Raw genomic sequence first — 25,491 nt, 5'->3', positions numbered from 1 at the left:
GAACCTCCCCTGTCATTGTTATATGCTTAACGCTCAACAAAGTGATGCACAGATGTTACTAGATAATGAGTGAGGGACAAATCAGACACTAACTGATAATGAATCCTGCTCTCTGTGGTTTGTTTGAAGGAGCTCATTATGAATAACCAGGAAAAATGCAGTTGCTACTTGTTAGTTTTGTAGGATGATGCTTTTACTAGAAGCGGCATAAAGAGGGTAAATAATGGTAAGATAGTCAAGCAATGCAGGGTTACGGGTAACGACTCGCTTTACTTTAATGTGTAAAGTAACTTATTCAGCTAATTAGTGATTAATGAGTAGTAATTAGATTTGTGCAGCTCAGCAGCTGACCTGAACTCATGGTCTGTACTGTATTTGTTCCTCTCTCGTTCCTTCTCCTTCTCAGTATTTCATGTACCTTAAGGGTTGCTGTTGAATTACAGTATGGGGTTATTATTATTGACGCATTCATATGTGAGCAGCATCTACAGCGTCTAATTCTTATATTGTAAGATCTGTGTCTTAATCTTTTAATTACTGGAACTGCAGCTGTCAAATAAATGTAGTGATGGAAAACACTGACGTTCATTTACTAAAGTCTGTGGTACTTGAATGCCATGAGAAGCTGCTTTTACGTGACTGGAGTATTTCCATCGAAGCTACTTCGTATTTCACCATTACATTTTAAAGGAAAATGTGGTATTTTTCTTTTACTCCAATACATTTATTTGACAATTATAGTTACTAGCTACAGTACATTACACATTAAAAATATTCATACAGAACTGAAATGCAGTATCTCAAAATTGTACTTAAATACAGTAGATGAGTAATTGTACATGGATATTTTTGACCACTGCATTTATCTGAAAGGCTACTACTTTACATATTGTCATTTGACATAAAAATACATTTGATAAGCTTGCAGTGTGTAAAAACACAAATGACAGTTTGGTTCCTGTTGGCTAAAGAAAACACCTGATGAATGTTTTCTGTTCAGTCATTAATTCAGGTCACTGATGGCAATGAATCTAAAGCATCAGCAGCGAATGAGACAATTCAACATCATTTATTTCTGTTCAGTCTGACATCAGAGCAGATGGGCCTGATGTAAATGTTTGGCACTTGAACCCAAAGGAACAAGCTGTGCTGTGATCTCACATTAGTCCGACTCACATGAAGAGTTTAGTTCCAACATGAGATGTCTGCCATTTGAACACAAAGAAACACAAAGAGAAAAGGCAGCTCAGAATTAGTGATGGCAGATACTTCGGTCAGGTTACAGGATTTGTCAGAGGATTGTTATTTCTGATGACAGAAGAAAAACAATATTTGTTTCACGCAATTGTTTTTCTTTAAAAAAAAAAAAGAAAAAGAAAAGATGGACGAATTGGAAAAGAACTCTTCATACTGAACAAAGCTTGTAAACACACCAAATAATACACACATAAATACTGTTAATTCAATAAATAGAAAAAGGTGAGGATGATAGAAGCTTTTAGGGAAGTGCATTATAAGCATTAATTACATCTACGGCATGATAGAGCAGCTACTTCATACATTCATATGAGGATCATGACGAGTTAACCCTGTGGTTACGCTGCACATGTCCATTTACAGGCGCATTACACAATACTGAGAGCAGCAGAAATCAAAAACAACATTTAGTAAAACTCAAATGGAGCAGAGTTTTTACAGTTTGCTTACATTCAGGAACACACAGCATTATTGAAAGTTGGATTTTTTTTTTTTTTTTTTTGTAGTGATGCATTAAAAGCTCTCAAGTTTTATCCATAAGTACAGTAAGTAGCTCACATTGTAAAGTAACAAGAGTCTTCAAATGAAGAGATGTGCAGTGGCTTCAGAAAGCATTCAGGCCCTTTTACTTGTTGCACGCTTGATTGTGTTATATGTGCTATTAATTAAAAATAGATTGAATATTTTGGCGATTAATTCCAATAACCCACAATAACATAAAGAAGATAGAAACACATTTTCATAGATTTTAATTTTTCATACTTTCCAAAGCTGCCGCCTGAGTCTGTTTTAGAACAGGCCAGCATGCATGAGGCGGTGTGACTCAAATCATTTGCAGTCTAAGAGCAGCACTTTAAAAACACACGTTCCTCTGACTTTAACCGCAGACCCACACACAAACTGCAGTTCACAGTCTCCAGATAATAAGATGCGGACTCGACTCATTTTGGCCAAAATTAAAACGGTCAATTATAGTTCCTTGTCTTAATGGTTAAACTGTGAGCACAGTCACTGATGATTTCATACATTCTCCTCTAAAACTAAATGACTAGACGGTGAGATAACGAGACGGAATAATCAGCAGAAACTCACAGTAATCTCATTAAAAACGCGTTATCTGCACTTATCGCTGCGAGCTCTCGCCTCGCTTGTCCTCCCTCACCTCCAACTTCTGCAGAGAAGTACACAAATGTATGCATACACACACTCGCACGGTGCACATGACTGCAAATGTGCCTGCAGTACATGCACACACACATGTATGACAGCATTTATAGAGTTCGGTATTTACAGTGTTATACACGCACACACACACGCAGATGGCAGAGTTTAGTCATGACTCAGTAACACTGTAAAAGTCAGGCACATTCTCCAACACTTTAATAACATTCTTGCCTCTAACCTCAACATCTCACCACACACACACACACACACACACACACACACACGCACGCACACACACATGCATGCATGCACGCACGCACGCAGACAGACAGAGACTGCCACAGTTGGGGATTAGCTTATATTAAATATGAACAGAATAAAACTGGATTGAGGTCGACTAATCTTGGGTTTTACATCGCTGATTTAAATTTTCAGGGAAATACAGACACCTGTTTTGGAGCACCAGTATGAACAAGTGATTCAATGGGGGAAAAAAAAATCTGAACACACACACACACACACACACACGCACACACACACACACACACACACACACACACACACACACACACACACACGGTCCAAAAATAACCTACGCTACCTCCCCATCATCATTTCCTCCTGTAACACCTGCAGGTCCGTCAGCCCCTTCACTCCTCTCCTTCCAGCACTCCTTTCATCGGCTCGCCGCCTTGTTTGGCCAGCTCGGCCTCCTTCAGAGCGCTGATGACCGGCAACCACGGCGGTGGCAGCTCAGGCCCAGTCCTCTTGACCTGGCTGAGGTGGCTGAGGGCGGTGTACAGCCCAGCGTTGCTGCTGCCGTGGAGGCCTGGCTCCTGCTGCTCCTGCTGCTGCTCTGTGTAGTACATCTCCAGGGCTGCCGGGGTGCAGTGCTTCTGCTGTTAGACCAGACAGACAAAAATATCTGTGTATCTATATAAGATGAAGTTCATTTCACAAAACTGAAAGCATGTATTCATATTTGAAGTCTTTGTTTAAGAAATCAATGCGTGAATGATGCACATTAGCGTTACGTTGTCGGGATGTTTGTTTGTGGATAGAGGTCTCTGTCTACAGTCATGTTAGGGTGAATTCCAGTTTATGTTTGAGGCAAAACTTAGCATAATCTTAAAAAATAATCTTAAAAAAATGCCAAAAATAATTGGAAATGATCCCATATGTTCAAGCCTTCCTCATCACATTCACCTTATTAACATTTTACTGCATTTGCTGACATGAAAAATCCTGAATAAGTGTGACTGCCGTATCTTAAAGGGCTTCATGAAATGTAACTTGTAGAATCAGCTATAACAAATTAAAAGATTAGACAAGCGTGAACGTGAAGTATAAACAACGTGATTTGATGCAATGAATGCTGTTTTGGCCCACTGAGTGGCATATGTTGCTAACTACCTGCTTTTAAAACACAATTAAAATGCAAAGAAGAGCTGAACACCGACGCATCGCAAGTTCTGTAAGGTTAATGAACACTTCAGGTCACAGATACCTCAGGTGCAGTGTGTGGGATTGATTGTTAGAAATGGAAAATAATACTGATCGTTATGTTTTCCTCAGTGTATAATCACTTGAAAATAAGAACTGTGTTTTTGTTAGCTTAGAATGAGCTCTACAGACGAAGTGGGTGCTCTTTCACAGAGTCCTCCATGTTGCACCGCCATGTTTCTACAGTAGCTGAGAATGGACAAACCAAACACTTGCCATTTGCAACCTCACCATTAGATGTTTCAGTTCCTGCAATGGAAAACTGGCATGAGTGTGGAAAAAAAATAGTAGAAAATGACGTACAAATGCTTTACTGGTGCTAATCAACAAAAATAACCAGTCTTTATCACAAACTGCTGATTATTAAAGAGTGGAAGATGCACTGTTTGCACACTTGGGAGACGGGAAAATAGCATATATTCACTTGTAAGGTCTGCTACGGCTCTCTGGCAGTGAGAGACAAGTGAGAAAAATCTAAGTGGGTCAGTACAAAGAGAGTTTTTCTTCACTAATATGCACTTAAATGTGTGTACAAATCAGATCTGGGTAGTTAAAATGCCTCCAAGAAGGAGTTCTCCTTCATCCTAGTGCACAGACACAGTTAAAAATTTACAGCACTAATACACCACTCGCTCAGCTGTGACCAGAGAAGTGCATTAAGGACGAGCCCTCACTGGAGGGAAAAGCATCCTTTGCAGCATCTGTAATTAAACTCACACTGACTTGTTTTTAGAGAGAGGCTGTGTACGAGACAGTGTGGGCGAATTAAATCAAACCCACAGAACGTCCATCCTGTTAATGTTATGTTTTGGAAAGAGCCCACTGAGTTGTGTTGACCTCGCGGGTGTTTCCCGTCGGAGGATCCTCTACCTGACCTTCCCTCGCAGCGAGGAGTCAAACCTCTCAAAAGCACAGCAGTGACTACGCCTCCCTCCACCCTCACTCCTTTTTTTATGTCTCCAACAACGCATTAGTCGGAAAAAATGCTGAAAGCAACTGTAACCGGCAAAAACTTCAAAAGCCTTGCCGGAAGGTCCCCCCCTCCCCCCTTCCCTTCCTTGCTTCCCCCCTCACTGTTAAGCCTTTAATCACAGTTTAGTCACGCTCAGCCCTAATTAAAGACCCCTCCGATTCACAGGCGGGCGTCCCAATCTCTGCCTGACCAGAAAGCGGGCGCTGTCTCTCCCTCTCCCTCCTTCTCCTTCTCTTTCTCTGAGACAGGCTCTTCAACTAACATGCGTGGCAGCGTTGGCTCGCTACACGATGCCTCCAAGGTGTCGTTGGGAGATAATGAGTTTGGGTTTCCAGCTCCGGTTTTCAGAGAATCCTCCAAAAGTGACTGATGTGAGGGTGTGACGAGAAACAAAGCACTGGCTGCATTGTAGACTGTTAAAGTACCCTTTGAGTGGGTGTCGCACAGACTTCTTCAGCAGTAATGCAATAAGAAGTCTGTGATATCCAAGGACAAGACTCTGATATGAGCTGCGTCTGCTGGTCTCTGCTGTACTGCAGGAAGATGACGATGGCCAAGACATTTAGATTTGCTCTCTCTCCCTAAATCATGTAAATCCACATTTATGTATCCGTGTGTGTGCGCGCATGTGTGCATGCTGCCTACCTTAAGGATGAAGCCCTCTGGGCAGGTAAGTTGATCATACCACATGGCTTTGTACATGAGCAGGAGGAGCAGGCTGGTCAGGAAGGCCAAAGTGATGAGAATCAGACCTGTGATCTGAGCAACAAACACACACGCACATGCATTTATACCACTTCAGTGATAAACGTCGTCAGTAAGAGATTTTTGATATTGTCAACAAATTCCATGAAGAGATCAACCACCTACATGTTGGTCCATTTCTCTATACTTTATGACTTCCCTATATAAATATAAAATGTAATTTTCTATTAAGTTATGTATGTTAAAAACAGCTGGGCACTGTGGTATTTAGCAAATGTTACTCAAACAGGAGAATCCAGAGCATTTGCTGGGGACTATTTTCTTCAGCAGATTAATACATGTTTGGTGCTCTAGTGAGTCTTTACGGCAACGGGACAATGTATGTGGGATGGGATGGGACTCAGTTCATGGTGATGCAGGAGCACGCCGGCCAGTGCAGCATTTGGCATGTTGTGTTTTTCAAGGTCAACGGAGCCAAATTAGATATTCTTTTTATTTGTCTGCTCCAGAACTTATATCTGCTCCATAAATCACTTGTCATCTGTTCTCCTTTGAGAAAAAACACAGAGGCCATAAGAGAGAAGTTGATATTTGATATTTTTTGGTTTCATGATGGTGCACATCAGGACACCAAACTTTTTGCATTCATTTGACGGAATTTTGTCGGGTATCTGTCTAAGCCTTACTTTGATACAGCCAATCAAATCATAAGGAAGTGATGTCAGCATTGAGTCACAGGCAGAGCGGACAGTCGCACTGAGGAAAACAGCAGCCACAGACACAACAACTACTCACATTAGCTTTCCTGCTAAAGTCTCCTCGTCTAACTTCTGAACAAGAGCACACATCTTGTCCTGCTCATGAGCACGTTGAACGTGCAAACGAGGATTCACCGGGGACACGTCAGCATGTGAGCACGCATGTAAATGTCATCCACTTACTCTTCAATACTCTCCACTAAAACCAGGCTGTCTGCCCAGCACATTGGGCTGCAGTGTAACTTTGTTTACTGTGTCCATCATTCTTTGTAGTGCAACACTGGTGCTGTCAGTCAAACACAGACACCTCCCTCCAGACTAATGAGAGGAAGAGGAGCATTTCTGATATTTCTGCAAGAGCCTTTTTTTCCCCTTCCCTTTAATTATACAAAACTAATAACAACACATTTGATGAAATTTGTTGACAACAAGAAAAACATAAGTTATCTCCAGAATTATCTTTTAATGAGAACTGGAGCCAATTTCCAGACATTTGCTTGCTGTACCTTGGCTTTATCTGAAACATCACTGTAGAAGTTGATATTCAGCTTCTTGATGCTGGGCACATACAGTTTGTTCTTCTTCTTCTGCTGCAGCTGATACTGTGTTGACGTCTTCACAATGACCTGCAGCAGAAACAATGCACCGTCATTGTGACTCTTCAGGAAAAAAAAACTCCTAATTCTCTTCTATTTGTTTGACTTTGTAGTTGATGGATGAGGTTGTCCCCAGTGTTCAGCACAGGTTCAGTGATCTTGTATCCAGCGTACACAAGCATCACTTGCAAAGCAGCCAGTTTTAATCGGTGCCTTAGAAAGACATTTCGGAACTACAAAGTGTATTTTATGTAAATTTTTCAGCAACATCTAATCAGCCTGTGGAACATCCTGTGCTGCTGAGTGCATCATCCAGCCAAAGTATAATTGTGCAGGCTATTATGCTTTCAAAGAGGTGCTTGCATTGCATGGGCTGATGCCCAGCTTTTAACCTGGGACAGGAGGTAAGAGAGGGTAAATACAAAAGTTTTGGAATTACAGCTTATGCTTAGAGGAAAGTACACCCGCATTAATGGTGTCTGTCCAGATGTGTTCTGCAGCCAGTCATGATCTGCTGGCTATTTCTGTAATGCTGTAATGCATGGATTGTTGTGGTCGGCGTACAACTTTGAAACGCAAAATTTTAGAGGAAAACAAACATAAGTGGTCAGGCACAGAAATGAACTCACAAACACAGACCTAATAGGCAGTACTTACCTTTTCTGCAAATGGTTGCTGGAGCTGGTTGACCTCCAGGGGTGTGATGAGGGGGATGTTATCAAAGCCGTCGTCCGCAGACGGCTGCTTCTCCAGCTTATCAGACAGACTGCTGCCCAGCTTCACCATGGCTGTTCAACTGCCTGAAAATTCCTGGACTGATCTGGAGAGCAGGGACAGGCAGCTCAGGTCAGACCGACTCAGACTGTGTGCTTTGTAATCAAATGTGACAGCGCTGCTTGTAGCTCCTGCCAGGACAAGAAAGAACATGGAGAATATGACAGCGCGATGAGGAAAAACAGGACAGGACGAGATTAATATAGAGCACACCAAAAGAAAAATAGAATAAAAAAGTATTACTGATGCTGCCAGAAATTAGATTCATGGTGCTCAGAGGATGCATCCTCAATAACTTTCAATCCCCTGACTTTTCCTTTAGGACCACTATGAGGGTGAAGTTGTGTGAAATGTCTCAGCTGCCATTGGCTGGATTGCCATGACTGATGTCCCCCATAAGGATGAATTGTGATAACTTTTGTTTTCATCCAGTAATCATCATCAGGTCAAACGCTTTAGTTTTCTAATATGCTGCCTCATGACTAAATGCCTCTGAAACTAATGATGCTCTCATCAGTCTCAGCTGTGCTTTGTCATTCACGCTAATTAGCAAATATTTACACGCTAACACACAAAGATGGTGACAGAGGAAACATTTTATCTCCTAAATGTCAGTATGTTAGCATTGTTGTTGTGAGTATGACAGCATGCTGACATTAGCATTTAGCTCAAAGCACTGCTATGCCTACATACAGCATCACAGAGCCGCTAGCTTGTCTGTGGACTCTTAGTCTTGTTAGCTTGGTAAAGCAAATAAAATAAATATAATCTATGAAGATATTCCTAAAAAACTGAACAGTAAAAATAGCAGTTTGCAGTGACTTTCTGCAATCTCCTCTGTTTGCTTGGCAACTGAGCTCCTCAGAGCCTCAACCTATGACAAAAACACATGTGGATCTTACACTTCAGTTTATACATTAAACGAATGCGTTCAGCTTATTGAGCTTTAGAGACACTGATAGGTGGATTTTTTTACATTTGGACAGTGCCAGGCTACCCGTTTGCCCCTATTTAGTGCCTGGGCTTTACGCTAAGCTAAGGAAATCAATTGCTCACAGTAGTTTCATCCTGTACTGATATGAAAATGATACGGTATCAATCTTCTCATCTCAGCAAGACAGCAAATGAGCATATTTCCCAATATGTCAGATGATTTCGTCAACAGCTGAATAATTAAATGAGGTTATGGTACGTGGAATTATAATCATGTGGCTTAAATTGAAGGCATATTTAAATGTCTTCGGGCTTGTATTTGCAACCATCCTCTTAGGGAAGCCTGCTTTCCTGCTGTTTATTCAGCCCACTAGTCTAGAGTAAACATGTTTCATAACTACTGTTTATGATTAATCTCGTATATCGCAGCCCCATCTCTTCCTCCAAACTCTTATCTTTAATGTTTGCAATCAAAGTGTAAATGTAACAAGCCACCAACACGATGCTGAACGCCTCTCTGCTCTGATAACGATGCTATTTTTCTCTCCTCGATGAAATGATCATCTAAATGTGGAGGGAAGAGGTGAGGATCCACTTATCTCATTCACACAGTGCAACACAACACCTTCCCTCAGCCAAGGACCCCATGGGGCCCGCTGACGCCAGTGACTCACAATGATGCTACACACAGCTGGAGGCAAAGAGCTACAGTATTAATGCTGCAGGAGAAATCCCTGATGCAAAGGAAATGTGTTCCTGATACAGGAGATACGGGGGCATTAACTGAGGCCGCCAGACAAATCCTCTGTGAATACATGCTCTGCACAAGAAAGAACGTACATACTGTCACTGGGTGGGAGCCCTGCATGATAAGACTGACATTAAAATGAACATTTTAACTTTTAATTTAAGGCTTTTCTGTTGGTTAAGAAACTATAACATGCTCTCATTAAACATTTTCTAATTGAAAAAAACAAACAAACAAACAAAATGAATTGCAGACATTCTGGACAGTGGACCAGGCCTGCCAATCAATCAAGAAACAATACTGATAAATAAAAATAATCACCTCTAAACTGCGTAAAGGATGAATTCTGATGTACAGTCTTCTCATGTTATAAGCGGTTAAATAGCAGCTTTTGACAAATGAAGAAGAAAAAAAAAGAGATCTTGAATATTACTCAAGACTACAGCACAGTCGTTGGTGTCCTCTGGTGAGTGGGTGGCTTAAGCGGTCATCTGTGCTGACCACCATGTTTCCTCCCCACAGTTGGAGTGAAGTGTGGGTACGATGAATCATCCTGAATGTGTGATTAACTAATGAGCGGGTGTTGCTGTGTTCCCTCACTTTGACAGGAAACACATCCAGCAGCTCCACAAGAGCTGTCGATGACATCTTCAAAATGCACATTTCATCCACTGTAAAAGGCTGTTTATGCCAGAAACATGGTACGATAATACAGTTTAATTCATCACCACAATCTGACATATGTTCATCAAGCAGCCGGACGGGGAAGAGGCAGCTTTCTAAAGGTGAAGACATGTTGTGTTATGAATAGCTCACAGTGGGCTGTTTATGCCTGCGCCTCTCAAGTTCTTCAGGGTTCACTGGCCATGCATATCCGAACTTGGTGCATTGAAGACAGCTGCGACAAGATAATACAGGAGGCATAACCAGGAATCATGGAGCAGAGATACGAGAGCCACACATGGGATTGACAGAAGGCTGCTTAAAAAAAAGAAAGAAAGAAATTTCTATCTAATTACAGATAAATGAAGTATCATCCCAGCCGTTTGTACATACAGCTCACATTGTGCGTTTTCTCTACATGATGGCTTCTGTTTAATGAGTTGCGGACTGCATCCTTAAGCTGTAAGGACAATCAGTGGACGCGTATTTAATTGTCGCCTTTTATGTAACGTGGAGGTATAGCGCAAATTGCAAGGCAATTCAGCCTGTCACAGAGGCACGCAGTCCCATACATAACACCCGAACACAGAAGCCAATGCCTGTCCGTTCATCCCTTAAAGCACACCGATGGATGACCTGCGCTAAACCACTTAATCATGTGAAGAAATACAGCATCTCTAAATATACACAGCTTGATATACCGGCTCGCTTGACCCGAAAACAGATCTGTCCAATGCGCCAATGCAGGGACACGCTGAATGTGGGAAAGAGGACAGAAACTTACTGTGGCTCGCTGCGCTCGCTCTCCGCTCGGCCGCGGTGGGATCGGACCGCACTGATGCTGACGGGGACTCGCTGTGAACGCCGGTTGTCGTGGTGATGCGTGATTCACGGCAGGACTGCGCATGTAATTCAGCCTGGAGCGGCTCCGTCCTCCGGAGGAAGCTGGCAGCTCAGTGTGAGCGCACATCTCAAGTGTGGCTCATCAGGAAATTGCGTTTCGTCTGTGGAAAATAATCATATCTCGGTTCATCTGAGCGTTTGTCATCAGTGCGGTGAGACAGGGCCTTGAGGTCTGGCTTTGTCTTGGAGTGGAAACACACAGAGGGAGTCCGGATTGTAATGCACAGTCATTTTTTTTAACAGCTGCAAAGAATTTAAGCGCATTTGAAACATGGAAACTTAGGACTGATAGGATCAATAAAATACAAGCCCAGGACGCAATCATAACCAACAAAACAACATAAATACAGTAGTATGAAGGCCTGACTCATCAATGGATCCTGGTCAACCCAAACTGAAAATATACACTGGCACGTGCAACAAGTTTTTCTGTGCTTGGAAGTATTTTGGGATATTACTTTCTCTCTTAATTAGGTTACTTTTTGTGAAGTTCAACCAGAGTGAACCCTCTAGATTTGTCAATATTTCCCTTAATTTTCCTCTTATTGTGTCTTTAAATAGGATAAAACAATGTTTGCACAGCACAACATCACATGTTTCTGCTGACCTCAGTGGTGGAGAGAAACATAAGTACTTTTACTCTAGTGTAGTTTTGACATACTTCTGCTGGACTGGAATGTTTCCATTCTTACTTCTACTTCACTACATTTCAGAGGGACATCTTGTACTTTTTACTACACTATTTATTTGACAGCCACAGGCCTGGTGACTGGCTACGGTGTCACTCCTCTGATTTAGCGTTTATAATCAGTACATCATACCAAAACATTTAATAGATGGTTTAAAAGACACTACAACTTCTCCTATCAATACTTTATTTACGTATATTATTACAGCTATATTATCATTGATTCATCTGTTTGTACAGCATATGGGTTTCCCACGAGAGGATTTATAGTAGTTGGCAAATCCATGAATACTTATATCTGCTTACAACATTGTAGTGCGTTTATTACATGTTTATATACTGCTGAAATGCTGTGACACATTATAGTTTATATAAAGTGCTGTAGGTCAAATGGACATTAAAATTCTGCTCACATATTCATCTGTCAGTATTAATATAATTTAACTCTCTTAAAGGGGCCATTCTGCATAATAAGCACTTTAAGTTTTGATACCTGAAGTACATTTTGCGGCTAATGCCACCCTTATGAATTGAGTACTTTGCAGTATTACTACTTACCAAAAGATTTCCAATTAAGTGAAATATTCACACTAAACCTGCTGTGAATTTTTAACTGTGATGCCTATAGATGCAATGCAAATACTGTCTTTATTCTCATTTACCTGTAATTCAGCCTCATTGTATTTAGCATTTTTGTGAAGGTTGGGATATTTTTTTACGATTTAAAATCAAGTTCTCCGGCTGCAAAACTGGACTTTGTAACGATGGACAGAAGGTCAAGGGCCAGCAGACACAGTGTGGCTTGGTTACCTTTAATCTACTAACAGATATACTGTGACCAGGATGACCCGAGGAGTCTTCAAAGGCATATTCAAGCGTCTGTGTATTTCTGGGTTACTGACTCTTGAATCAAAGACGTCTTGCTGTGAGGAAGAGTTAGGTGGTGAAGCTTATTGAGAGGTTTTTGATCCATGGTGATGCGGTTCATTTCTCCCAGTGAAGGTGTGGAGGAGGCGATGCATATGCAGAGGTGTGTGTCAGAGAGAGAGACAGATACTTATTGAGTATTTATTCATACGAGTGTGTGTGTGCGCGTCTGTGTGTGTGAAACAAGCGTATGTTTGAGAGAGGGAGAGAGAGAGTGCAGAGAGCGATGTGCTGGAGAATGAGTGGGAAGAAGGAGCCAGGCTCGTCTGCAGATTTAGATCAACCTTTTCATGGAAAGAGGACCCATGCTGTTTTCCTCTTTGGCTGTGGCTGACTGTATGAATTCATTATGCCTTTAGGGGAGCACTCGTCCAAAAATCAGCCCTGAAACCCCCGCGCCCCCCTGCCAACCCATCAATTGGGCCTACATTTATTATTTTGACCTTTCCTTTGCGGGGGAGTGACATCAAAGTGGATCCTCCACTCGTTCCTCTGTGAGGAGACGGAGGTGTCATCCTCACAGTGTGAGAGGCAGACTGCTGGCCTGCGCTGGTTTTGTTGTCAGTGAAGAAGAGAGATGGAGTCTGGGTCAACATAATTAAAATGAGAATCAATTAGGCCGCTGTGTGTGGAGGAAAAACTGGGGGAAACCAGGCATGTTAATGTGTGGCCATGTTTGTTTGTGTGTGTGTGTGTGTGTGTGTGTGTGTGTGTGTGTGTGTGTTTATGAGACATTCTAGATTTGATCATTTGACATATTAAAATTTGTTATTTTAAAAATTCATTACTCTTCAACTTTACACAATCGTGATCGTCCCACTCCTTAATCAATTTATTATATCATTACCTTACATGTTCAGGCTGTGGTGAAATGTGGTTTTACATTACAATATTCTGTTTGTGTCATAACAATAATTATATTATCCTTGTTTATATTTTGAACTGAAAAGTCTACTAAACACTCGCTGAGTCATTTGTCACATTTGTTCAATTGAGAGCATTAAAAAACGAATCAGCCTACAAACTAAAAGCACTCCGTTGAAGCCGAGTCACATACTGCTGTTAATGCTAATTTAGTTTTAAGGTTTTCCAGGGATGTGCTACATGAGAAAAAATCTCCTACAGTTACCCAAGAGTACCAAAACTATTTTGCAGGAAATTGGTTGGCAAAGTGAGTTTTGACATTTGAAGGTCGAGGGAGACCAAAGTAAAAGCACTACAATAAATAAAAATGTTTTCATTCTGATAACCGGTGAAAATATTTGAATTCTTTTGTTTCGTTTTTACAGTTTTATAATATAAACCAACAGAAACAGACTTTTCCTCCTGAAAGTTGTCAAATTCATAAATACGGTGACTCCACAGGCTCCCACCGCACTTTCTTCTCGCTCAGAAACATTTCAACCGACTGCGGATTTGAAGCTTTGGTGTCGTTTTATTTGAGGCAGAGCGATCACGATGTGGTTGAAGGAAAACGAACAGACATTGGTGCTCACCATAAACAATGAAAGCACAGTGTCTCCAGGGTTTTCTCACGGGCATTAACTTTAACTACAAATCTGTATAGATTTTTTTCTTTGAGTTGTTTGGTGTTGTTAGAATAAATTCTTTTGGTTAAAGCTTCCTGGTCATTAATTTTCTAATGCGCTGAGTGTCTGCTCCCCATCAGATGTTAAATATTATATTTATTTTTACACAAATAAATGCAGATTTTCAGTGAGAGCAGGCTGACTCGTTCATTTATTGACTGAAATGAAAATGCGCAGTGCTGCAGGCCTTTGACGATGCAGCACTTTATTTAAAGGAAAAATGAAGACCCTCATTCTAGACTCCATCTGAACAGGCCAGTGACTGATACAGCAAATGAAGGCAACCTAATGTACAAGGTCTCCAGGGACACACAAGACACTCAGCTCAAAGACTGATACTGCAGCAGGATCTATCAAGTCCTTTACACAGTAGCTCCTGCACAGCTCTCCTCTGCCACCCGACCTTCACTCACCTCCTCTGGCTCAGCGAAGCCCTGACTGTCCATGTGTTCCCTCCTCGACTGAGGACAGAACATCGCCCTCTTCCCACTGAAGGATTGAACCTATCCACGCTCACTAAAAATACCCATCTGTCTCTGTCTCTGTTCAATTCTGTGTCCCTCTCAGCATTCGCTCCTTGTCCTACAGTATGACTGCACCAATGTTAAAAAACAAACAAGGTCATGGTGGCTGTCGCACCTCTGATTTTTGGGATATGACAACTGAGGCTGATCATGTGGCACACAGAATTCTAAATATCAGTAAACACATAAGTACAATGACAAATATACAAATAAGACATATGGTAATAAAAGGAGTACAACACGTGTTTATGTGAAGTGTGCAGTAAACTACAGTGTACTGCAGTGAGGTTCTACAACCTCATTACAATATTATTTATTTTCTTTTATCATCTTAATAAAAACAAGACAAAAGGACTTATTAGGATTTATCAGAGAATCCTAAGTTGTTTGCATCCATTGGATGATTTTCAGGTATGAAGTTTAAATCATCAACAATATATTTTCACTTCATAAAACTAAGAGTTCTGAATGATTTGTCTACAGTTTGTCCGCTGGACATTTTGTAACTCACCTCATAATGTGAGTTATGAAGTCTCTTCTTTAAGCTTTAACCAGCACAGGCCACTAAGTACAAGATACTGTATTTCTATGAGCCATGTGGGTGATGAACTTCAGTGGGGAAGTAAAAATAAAAGTGATGGAAAAAACCTAAAGAAACATAAAGTATGTAAGCATAAAACTGATGTGGCAGAAATGTCTTCTCATGCACTTGATGTTTTAACTGGGTCTCTTTTGTGTAAAACTTCTAGGAGCAAAGTGCTAGAAGTCGTTAAAGCTACAGAAGTGCCAACTCCTTTACCAGCAGCGCCATCTAGTGTCTGACGAGCCACACAACCACTGAGCTCAACAGGGGCCGAGTTTCTGCTGGTGCAGGTTTGGTTATCAGCATCAGATCTCACTGCAAGTTTTCAACCAGCGAACAGTTCACAGTGTGATGCGTCTCTGGATCAGCTGTTATTCATCATCAACAGATGGCAGCAGCACATCAGTGATGAGAGCGATCCAACATGGGACTGTATTTTATGCATCAGACAACTGGACATTCAGTGATGAGTAAATGATTGTCTACTGATGTGAATATTAAACTAAATATTGATAAATAATTTAGGAATATTTACATTCTGTAAAGGATTTTTAATGCCAGCAAATACATTAGTGTCAAGATGTTAATTGTGAGTTAATGTTTTATTCAATGTTACATTGTCTGTTAATGATTAATAAGAAATAAATGTAATAAATTAAGTCTCAGTGAAGCTTTTTCATCTAAAATACATAAGAGACAAGACAAGATGTGAGTAACGACATTATTAATGATGCAGGCGACCAGTTTGATATGAACTCATAACCTACATCAAGGATAGAATTGACAAATCTGTTAATAATGAACGACTCATCAATTCCATATGAAGTCATTATGTACTAAGGACTTAATAAACACTCTTCGTTTTTCTGTGTTAGCAAATAAATAATCCGGCTCTGCCAACAGAAACAGATTGTACTATTCTACCCGATATGTTGCAAAGAATGTGTTGCTTTCTAAGTCTCCAATGTGAATGAAACCAGAAATAAGCCATGAGAGAAAATGTGATCTTTGAGGTAAGGACAAAAGCACAAAGACAAACACTAGATAAAAGGTCTACATGATGACTGAACTGGATTTAGTGCCATAAACTGACAATATTAATGAACTGATCAATAACACGTGAATTCAATTATCCATTTAAACTGTGTCAAATCAGGAAAATCTCTAATATCAATATGATTAATTGGTTAAAATTGTGTTCAGAATTCCCTCCTAAGAAGTAAAGAAAGAGATGAAAGCACAGCCCATCACAAGCAGTCTGAACTGGATTCACATGGTTCTTGACCATTTAGCAGAAAATCTACTTATACAGCATTTACAGCTGAGAAAGTTAAATTAAACACCACTAAATGGTGATACTTTGGGGTGTGATATCCCATTTACAACTGGTTAGTTTCAATTAATTTAACAATTTATCATATTTTATTAGACAGTGATGAATTTCTTGATGCAAAATCTAATTCTGTCAAACTAGCAGTAATGACGGTCTTAAGATAAATGGTAAAAATATACAAAACTGCCCTCTGATACATGGTACCTGTAACAACAGAAACATGTAAAATAAATAAATAGATAAATAACTCACGTGGATCTATGGCAAGAAAAACAACATAATCTCTAATAATTACATCAGTTGACCTCAACAAGGGTAAACTAACTATTATTCAGGACCGGCGCTCATAAACTCATCAAAGTCGTCGGTACCTCAGAGGACACATTAGTTTCAACATAAAAACACAAACATGATAGTCGCTGTGTTGTGTAGCAGAGGGACAGGCTGACACCTCGTAATAATGTTCGATAACACGTTAACCCACAACTGAATTCCAGTCAAAGGTGTTAATGAGCACACTTTCACATCAACACATGATGCAACCACATCCCCTTTACACACCTGAACCAGGACCGCAGCTGGAGCAGAAAACACGGATGTACTTGTTTGTGACAGTCAGAAGGTCTAATGTCAAAGAAAGGAGTAAATGCAACTTTCTGTGATTCAACAACTTGATGGTAAACTGTTAAAAAGGGGAACATAAGCACGAATACGCCTCAATGAGGGGCTCAGAGAGAAACTGAAAGCAGGTTGAAGGTTAGAGTAAAGTACATATTTGACTAACAGTTTCAAATCAGTAAACTCAGCTCATAACTGCACATTAATTCCTGAAACTCTCTTTTCAATTGAAGGTCGAGGATGTACTGCTACAACTTTTACACTCAACAGCACAGATAATGCAAACTGAAATGTATTTTAATGGCAACTGCTTTAGAGAGGCTGTATCTCAGGAAAACCCTCTCTGGATATCATTCATACAGTAAAGACAGGTGACTCAAAGAATGGTTGAAGTAGGCCACAGCTGAACATACACAATACAAAACCTCCTGCCTAGGCTTTCATCCATCTCTAATACATCCTGTGATTGGTCAAAGTCTCCCACCATGGACTAGAGTGAGGCAGCTTGCACAAAATCAACCCTGAAACTGAAGCAGCTAAATGAATACCATTAAACTGATATTTACCCCTGTGCTCTTTCTACTGTGGCATATCCAAATGAACATTGGCCTGGGCAGTAAAACTATATGAGGGAAAGTTTGAGGAGAACCTTGGACTGTGATCAAGGGGGAACCTGCTTGGAGCCCTTTGTCAACAAAAGAAAAAAAAGCAGTCCAAGAGGTCCTGGATGAGTTAATGCCCATCCAAGCTGTGAATGAGGAGGTAGAATGGGTCCTCCATTAATGTCAGTGTTGACAGTTCGGTCCTGTCCACATGTCAAAGCGTTGTTGAGCTGAACAGTGAACAGTGAATTGCTCCTGATGTTCCTGCCCCCTGTAAAGTGCTTTGGATAGAAGTGCTGTATCAAGGCCCTGAAATCCAAAATAATATCAAAAATATTCTAAATGTAATGATAGAAAACAGAGAGAAGCAGCGAATCCTGTTAGCCCGTCAATGACTTGAGTGATGATCGAAACTGTGAACCAAAAACTACAGAGTTCAGAGAGCAAACCTCAGTATATAAGTATCATCACACCAAGAACTATAGTACGCTCATTAGTAGACTTTGGTTCAACTAAAGTGGTTTTATGCTTGTACAAGTTTGATATGATCATATGATATGTCCTTAGTCAGAAAATCACTGCTGTAAGGTCTCTGTGTCGTAACTGGTTGCCTTAACTGATGTCTTTGGATTACTGACATGACCAGATGACAAACACAGATCCCCTCAGGGCTCTAAGTAAGCTGAGGTGACTCAAACAGAACTTTAAGAAAACCTTAACAGGAAAGTTTTCCATCAGGTGCATGAAACTAAAACGTTACATCATGTAACAGTGGGATTAAAAGGGGAGGAAGGAGGGAGGAATAAGCAAGGGAGAGGTGAGGAAGATGAGGAGAAACAAAAGGAAAAAGGCTGACGGTGATGAAGAGGACGACTGGGGAGCTGAGGAGGAGCGCGCTCAGAGATAAGTGAGCTGCACTACGTATCGTATGATCAGAGAGCCGCTGGAGCTCAGCAGGGTCAGGCCATCAGCTCCCCTCAGCGGCGGATGATGGACGTCTCGGAGGGAGTCGAGCTCTGCTACCCTCAGCTCCTGAACTCCTCCTGCAGGGGGTTAATGCGTCCTCACTCTCAGGCCGTTGTCTTCTACACGTTGCTCTCCTGCATCGCCGTGCTCACTGTTGCTCTCAACCTGCTGGTTGTCATCTCCATCTCCCACTTCAGGCAGCTTCACACCCCCACCAACCTGCTCCTGCTCTCCCTGGCCATCTCTGACCTGCTCGTCGGGCTGCTGGTGATGCCGGTGGAGTCGGTGCGCTTCATTGAGACCTGCTGGCTGCTGGGCGACCTCATGTGCGCCCTGTCTTACATTATCGGCTTCACCCTCACCTCGGCCTCTGTAGGGAACATGGTGCTCATATCCATCGACCGCTATGTCGCTATCTGTTATCCTCTGCAGTACAGCAGCAAAATCACCCGCGGCAGGGTGGAGGTGTGTGTGTGCCTGTGCTGGGCCTGCTCGCTTCTCTACAACGGGCTGATTTTAAAGGACCATCTCAGGCAGCCAGACGCACACAACTCCTGCCACGGGGAGTGTTTGGTGGTGATCAACTACATCTCTGGAACCGTCGACCTCGTGTTCACGTTCATCGGCCCCTGCTCGGTCATCCTCATTCTGTATACGAAAGTGTTCATCGTGGCCGTGTCTCAGGCTCGTGCACTGCAGTCTCATGTTACGATGGTTGCCGGCGGTACAGTTAGAGTCACTGCAAAGAAATCTGAGAAAAAAGCAGCCAGGACTCTGGGTGTCGTCATACTGGTGTTTCTGATGAGTTTCTGTCCATATTACTACCCTTCTCTTGTGGGGCAGGACATCTCAAACAGCGCTTCATCTTGGGCCATCGTGTCCTGGCTCCTGTACTTTAATTCTTGCTTGAATCCACTCATTTACGCTTTTTTCTATCCGTGGTTTAGAAAAGCCATCAAGTTCATTGTCACCCTGAAGATACTAGAGCAGGACTCCTCTCAGGCAAATATCATTTAAAAGTCACTTTTTCCATGACTCATTATCACCTGGAAAGTTAGAGCTGAATAAACAAAAGAAAAAGCAAACTGTCTCTCTCAGCAGCATGTTAGTCTGGGAGTTAGACTCAGCAGTGTGCTAGTTGTCATTTCTGAACCAATAATGCAAAACATTTGTTCATTTCAGGCTCTTAAATGTGAGACTTTTCTGCCTTTCTTGTCTTAAATTGTAGTAAACTGAATATTTTTGACTTTTAGTTGGTTGGTCAAACAAAAAAGGGGATCTGAATTTGTCACTTTAGGCTTGCTTTTTTTTTTTTTTTTCAGCATTTTGGAGACCAAACTATTAGTAGATTAAACCAGAAAGTTATCACTGGACTGAAAAGGCTCTTTGTTGCAGCCAAGGTGTAATAATAGTTTTACTAAGCAAGCTGAACTTGCATACAACCATTTCCACACACGCACACACATAAAAGATGATTAGTGTAACTGTTGACCTTTAATTCTGAACCTATATAGACCTCAACAGACTGAACTTGATGTTTGCTTCATGCTCAATTCACAGCGTTGTTACTACACAAAGGACTTTGTGACAAATACTATCATCAGAACTGAGCTTGAAGGGAACAAGCAGGAGAGAAAGTGGCTCTGCATGTGAGTGCTCATGTCCTTCCTCTATTCCTTCCTTCAGATGCAGCATGTACAAAATGAGCACAATAAGAAAAGACACTGATGTTGGTTTTTGATGAAAATTGTGTGTAAGCAGACATATTAAAGACATTTCAGTGGAACACTTTCTCATTCACTTCTGTAAGAATAACCAAATGGATTTATGTCATTTATATCATGTTTGGTTTATTAAAAAGTTATGTTATAAATATAAAACAATTAACAAACAAAAAAGAGATTTGATGCTGAAGTCCTCATCTTCTCGACTGAGAGCGGGGCCGGCTGACTTCTGCAATGAACACAGTAAATAATATGTGAAACAAGCAGACTTGCTCTATGTTGTATTATATTCATGAATATATCTAAAGCAAGACTAATATACACTCAAGCAGTATCAGTATAATGTATCACAACAGTATCCTACTTTGCAGCAAGTCCATACTAACAAGTGGACTTTAATGAGCATCTATGTAATTATTATCGGTCTGATATATGTGAGCAAATATCTACAAATAAGCAATAAATACCAGGGATTTCATGAGGCCAGAAGTCATCACAAGCTGGACACCGCGGCTCCGTTCTTCCTTTGAAGTATCTGGCCACACATGGGTTGTGTATTTTAATGCCACATAGAGGATTCTCACACATTTGGCACTAGGGAAAAAAACATGAGCTTAATACTGTGAGCAAACTCGTTAAGAATAGATGAGGTTTGTCACCTATCAGCCGAACGCATCCGCAACGACTCAACATGACACAGAGAGTAAAAGCTAAGCAGAGCTGAAGCAGCAGGATACGTCAGGATTACTTATGGAACTGACTGTGTCTGTTTGTGCTGCAGATCATCAAATCATATGATTAAAAAGATTAATTCTTGGTCATTTATATTAATGGAATTACTGAAGAGGAAGTCTCACCTCTAAAGAGATTCGCTTCTTCACACTATAATTAGTTTTTACAGATGCTAATCTCGCTAATAGCTTCAAACAGTACAAATATTTCATTTAGTTTACTTATTAAATGAAAAAAATCTGATTTTGACTTTTCAGACTGCTTTTCAATGACAAAACTGCCTGTAAGGATTATTTTCTTAGTAACAATTAGTGTGATCATGTAACTAATGTAGCCTACCTTCAAATAAAAATCTAGTTCTCACCAGTAAGGCAGAGCATCTCTAGTTAGAAGTGATTTAATGAAATTAGCACCTGGAAGCTTCTAAATGACAGATGGGATAGGTTTCATTCAGGTATTTGTCACAGGGTATAACGGTGATAAGGCTCACAGGAAACACTTACCTGGAAAGCCATGTTGTGACAGATGTGGCACACTTTGACCTGGTCCTGATACACTGTGCGAATGTACGGCTCCATCTCTATGATACATCTGGTGGAAAAAGTGTATTCACCCCGATTCTACATCGATGAACAGAAATCAATCTCACATCAAATCAGAGCGACAAAGTGGGAGCAAGACGTGGTTAAGAACGACAGCAAAGAGACTTAGTGGTCAAAATGATTTAAATTAGATGTCCATGATTTGAAGGGCAAAGTCTGGATTAGAGAAGATGTACGAAAGCTTCATACATGATAACCGAGTGTCAGATCTGTATCTGGTCAACATCTTGTTGTGCAGCAGTATTTGACATCTTTCACCTCATTGAAGCACAAAACTTTTTCACATCAATGTTCTGATTTCTCTCTCTACTAAGGATGTATTTTAACTGCTAGCTCTTAAATGTGAGCGTGCACAAAGCTTTTTCTAAGCACTTCATAGTTAACACAACAAGTTTCTGTGTGTACAGTGGATATGAAGCTAGCGTCGGCAGCAGGTTAGCTTAGCGTAACACAGGTGAATGTGTTCAAGTGTCTCTCAAAAAACTGAGATTTCTGTCCACACCAAGAAAGATGGATGACATGACAGCTCCCTAAACATGAAGCCAAAACATTTTGATCACCCCCTGGTGGCTGGCTGCAGTATAGGTCACCACCACGATGTTAGCAGATGGGACATGGACAAATCTAAAATATCAAAGTACACATTAAATACATTTTTCCCAAAGATTAATTCTGTCATTTTAGGTAGTTCTTACAAGGCTGTGTTCATTTTTCTGATGAGTTTGCTTTTCTTTAGTGATCTGATGCTACCAAAAGGGGGTTTAACATCATGATGACAGATAAGACTAAACTGGGATTGATTCAGGTGGACTGCGGTTCCAAGTTATGTTGTTGTGTCGTTGTTATGTTGTTGCCCATATCTGGGATATTTTGGCTTAATTCTTGTACAGTGGGAGGAAGTGGAGACATGTTGTCTGTTTTTATTTACAGTCACTGATCCACACAAAATTGATTTTGAAATTCTGACTGAGGTGCTGTGTTTTACCTCACTCAGCCATTTGTCGTGCACGAGTCGATTCAAGAGGTGCTCCGTCTCGCTCTTCTTCAGTTTTTTGGTGGTCAGGGTGTCGCTGATGTTCAGGATGTCAGTGGAGGAGGCCTTGCCATTGTCAGAGCTCACGATCAGGTCCATCTGAATCAGAGCAGCTAGAGTCAGGACACACGTTCTACTGTGGAGAAACAGGTTCTGAAGAGGCTCAACACAGATTACTGCTGACATGTGTCTCATTGCTAGAAATATGTGTTTCAAAATTAAAAGTGTCAACAGAATGTTACTCTGCACGTTCTGCATCTGTGAAATTGACTCACCGTTTTCCTGAACAGCTCCAGCTCATTGTCAGCATAATCTAACGACATCCGGGTTACTTCTGTCTCAGCCATGTTTACCTGGACAGGATTAAAGTGAGACGGTGGTTAACAAGGGCTCCCAGTTGTCAGGAGTCTTTCACCCCCCTGATGAACAACTACTGAAACTGACACATATACAAATGCTTTCTTGTAATTTCATTCAGATCACAAAACCAACAGCGTCTTGTAGATGTAGATGAAGACATTTGTTTTTAGATCTAATCATTTTAATTGGCCAAATATTGCAGGGTAAAAACAAATGACAACCTCTGAAAGACCATTATTTGTTTTCCTTGACTAAGTTGAGAGAAGCGTGGTGCATGTTTGACTTTGAAGAACATGCAGGCCGATAGAAGCTTCGTTTGTAATGCTCCACAGCCCCCCATGTCTGTGATGTCACCACGCCGGTTCTTGTCCTGTGGCACTCGCTACCTCGACCTACTAAACAATATTTTTGAGACTTTAAATAGGTGACTAATTAGGTTACACGAGCACGGGCCCAGTGTCGTGATTAAATCTACTAACCAAGGCGTAGTACTGGTGACCAGTGTCTTCAGACATCCCTTTTCTAATCTGCATGAACAGGGGCTGCAGCTTTGAGTTGATGGTATCAATGAAATCATCCAGCTTGTCAGGGCCATGCTGTGCTGCACAAAAGAAAAAAAAAAAGGAGAAGAAAAGAACAAGTCTGTTCATCTCAAGAATATGCTAATACATAGGGAAGTAAAATGCAGACGCTGAAAATGACCTGAACCTACTTTTAAGGAGATTGCGATTTCTGTCTAATTTACATTTCCTGAATCCACTGTAAAGCAAATTATTGACCCAAAATCTTACATATTCCCAACATCATGTACACATCAAGTCGTGTCCAAGACGTTTAAATACAGCTCAAGTGGGTCATGTACAGGACAATTCAGTTGAAAATGCTAAAAAAAATAAAACAGTGTAATTCCTTCACTGAAGGATTTGCATAGGCCTCCACCTGCGAGGTGAATCCTGTCTCCTGACTCAGAGATGAACTGTCGAGTTATTCTGGATTAACAGCGCTAAAAGTTTTTATATGTGAAATAACTCACTGTTGTGTGTTTCACAACAGTATCGATGCAGTGTCTCTGCCCCTTGTTCATCAACGATGCCATTGGCCATCATGGTCTGCAGAAACCTTCGATGGCTGTCTCCCATTTGCCGAGACATGTTTCTGGACAGACCTGGACACACAGAAGACAATATACTGAAGGTAAGCAGTCTTCAACTTACGATATATTGGGAAATGGTTGTTAAAGAAAAGCACTGAAACCTAACATCAAATAGAGCGAACAGACTCCCACAGAGATCTAACTGACCACAGAAAGGAGACAGCTGTCGACATATGTGACCAAAGCAAACAGAAATTAACTTTGTGTCGACTTAATCAATCTTATAACAATTACTGAGCGTGGACAGCGTTAGCCGCTGTCAGATAACTTAGCTAGCTAACGTTAACGCTACACAACATACACGTGTTTCAACAATGTCCGCTAAATCTGAACTGTTTGCTAACTTGCACCAACGTGGAGGTTTTGTTAGTTAAGAGTAGACCTCTGTTATTTGCGGTTTACCTTTACAGCGTTTCAGATTTTGAATACTTCACAGACTCATATGTTGTTATTCTTTTTCCCGGCCTTCCTTCTTCTTCTACGTCGATTTCCGGTAGCTGTAGGCTATTTGTTGTATTACCGCCACCTGCTGGTCCAGACAAATCATCAAGCGCACCGCGCCACACAACAAAAATAAATACTTTTCTCTTAAAACACTGATTATTTTATTGTACTAATTTTATTGTACACCCAATCTTACAGTCATAGCAATGTTAACTCAAACTTTTCTACACTTCTCACATAAATCTGATGATTTGCTGACTTTGGAAAATGAAAAAGGAAATCCAGAAAATAATGTCACTTATTTTTGTTTAATTGCTCATTTCTGAAACATTAAAATTTCCTCTTGTAAACCAATGCAGAAATGTCATGGATGAATGTAAATCAGGAGTGGTGACACTGTGGTTCTCCAAAACTTTTTTTTTCTTTTCTTTTTTTTAACTGTGTAGAGACAATGTATGGTTAATATTATCAGGACAAATACATTATCTCTTTAAGTCACTGGCTTGTAGAAATGCCACAATCTGCAAGGTTTCACATCCAGTTGTTAGTTTGGGTAAGTTGTTGAGTTCAGGCTTAGTGGCCTCTGCTGTGTTGGCTTGGCTTTTCCATACAACAATAAAACCTGCTGAGTATGAG

At 40.9% G+C, this 25,491-nt stretch overlaps 3 protein-coding genes across 9 annotated transcripts; 1 reads left to right on the top strand and 2 right to left on the bottom strand.

Annotated features, from left to right (window-relative positions):
- Positions 1 to 1,047: 1,047 nt before the first annotated feature.
- Positions 1,048 to 11,151, bottom strand: caly (calcyon neuron-specific vesicular protein). Of its 4 annotated transcripts, none has more exons than XR_013077069.1 (6): positions 10,859 to 11,151; positions 7,614 to 7,776; positions 6,867 to 6,986; positions 5,543 to 5,656; positions 2,970 to 3,320; positions 1,048 to 2,921 (listed from the first exon to the last, which is right to left on the bottom strand). XR_013077069.1 is itself a non-coding variant. In XM_076728189.1 (5 exons), exons 2-5 carry the CDS (start codon positions 7,740 to 7,742, stop codon positions 3,072 to 3,074), a joined length of 612 nt encoding a protein of 203 aa, XP_076584304.1. In that variant the 5' UTR covers positions 7,743 to 7,776; positions 10,859 to 11,150; the 3' UTR covers positions 1,048 to 3,071. The 4 variants fall into 4 exon arrangements, 2 of the variants coding, with proteins under 2 accessions (XP_076584304.1, XP_076584305.1); XR_013077070.1 differs by having other exon boundaries at positions 7,614 to 7,861; positions 10,859 to 11,061; XM_076728189.1 differs by having other exon boundaries at positions 1,048 to 3,320; positions 10,859 to 11,150.
- A 7,680-nt stretch (positions 11,152 to 18,831) lies between these two features.
- On the top strand, positions 18,832 to 19,824 carry LOC143319818 (trace amine-associated receptor 13c-like). The gene has a single exon (XM_076729045.1). It carries the CDS (start codon positions 18,832 to 18,834, stop codon positions 19,822 to 19,824), a length of 993 nt encoding a protein of 330 aa, XP_076585160.1.
- Positions 19,825 to 20,585: 761 nt separating this feature from the next.
- nsmce1 (NSE1 component of SMC5/6 complex) lies at positions 20,586 to 24,910 on the bottom strand. 4 transcript variants are annotated; one of them, XM_076728149.1, is made up of 8 exons: positions 24,814 to 24,910; positions 24,292 to 24,423; positions 23,738 to 23,859; positions 23,174 to 23,251; positions 22,851 to 22,997; positions 21,767 to 21,854; positions 20,999 to 21,066; positions 20,586 to 20,760 (listed from the first exon to the last, which is right to left on the bottom strand). In XM_076728149.1, exons 2-8 carry the CDS (start codon positions 24,407 to 24,409, stop codon positions 20,674 to 20,676), a joined length of 708 nt encoding a protein of 235 aa, XP_076584264.1. In that variant the 5' UTR covers positions 24,410 to 24,423; positions 24,814 to 24,910; the 3' UTR covers positions 20,586 to 20,673. The 4 variants fall into 4 exon arrangements, with proteins under 4 accessions (XP_076584264.1, XP_076584263.1, XP_076584266.1 ...); XM_076728148.1 differs by having other exon boundaries at positions 20,637 to 20,760; positions 20,999 to 21,125; positions 21,767 to 21,883; XM_076728151.1 differs by having other exon boundaries at positions 20,637 to 20,760; positions 21,767 to 21,883.
- Positions 24,911 to 25,491: the final 581 nt, after the last annotated feature.

The sequence above is a fragment of the Chaetodon auriga genome, chromosome 4 (assembly GCF_051107435.1).
Source record: "Chaetodon auriga isolate fChaAug3 chromosome 4, fChaAug3.hap1, whole genome shotgun sequence".
NCBI classification, from domain to species: domain Eukaryota; kingdom Metazoa; phylum Chordata; class Actinopteri; order Chaetodontiformes; family Chaetodontidae; genus Chaetodon; species Chaetodon auriga.
This window is presented reverse-complemented; position numbering and strand designations above follow the sequence as displayed.

What these genes read in the sequence shown, in the direction of transcription:
- LOC143319818 (XM_076729045.1), top strand. Translation starts at nt 18,832, where the DNA reads ATGGACGTCTCGGAGGGAGTCGAGCTCTGCTACCCTCAGCTCCTGAAC.
- nsmce1 (XM_076728148.1), bottom strand. Translation starts at nt 24,409, where the DNA reads ATGTCTCGGCAAATGGGAGACAGCCATCGAAGGTTTCTGCAGACCATG. An exon ending in TGGAGCTGTTCAGGAAAACG is followed by an intron (nt 22,998 to 23,173) that starts GTGAGTCAATTT and finishes GCTCTGATTCAG; the next exon opens with ATGGACCTGATCGTGAGCTC. An exon ending in ACGACAAATGGCTGAGTGAG is followed by an intron (nt 21,884 to 22,850) that starts GTAAAACACAGC and finishes TCATCGATGTAG; the next exon opens with AATCGGGGTGAATACACTTT.
- caly (XM_076728189.1), bottom strand. Translation starts at nt 7,742, where the DNA reads ATGGTGAAGCTGGGCAGCAGTCTGTCTGATAAGCTGGAGAAGCAGCCG. An exon ending in AGCAACCATTTGCAGAAAAG is followed by an intron (nt 6,987 to 7,613) that starts GTAAGTACTGCC and finishes TTTCTGCTGCAG; the next exon opens with GTCATTGTGAAGACGTCAAC. An exon ending in ATGTTTCAGATAAAGCCAAG is followed by an intron (nt 5,657 to 6,866) that starts GTACAGCAAGCA and finishes TTTGTTGCTCAG; the next exon opens with ATCACAGGTCTGATTCTCAT.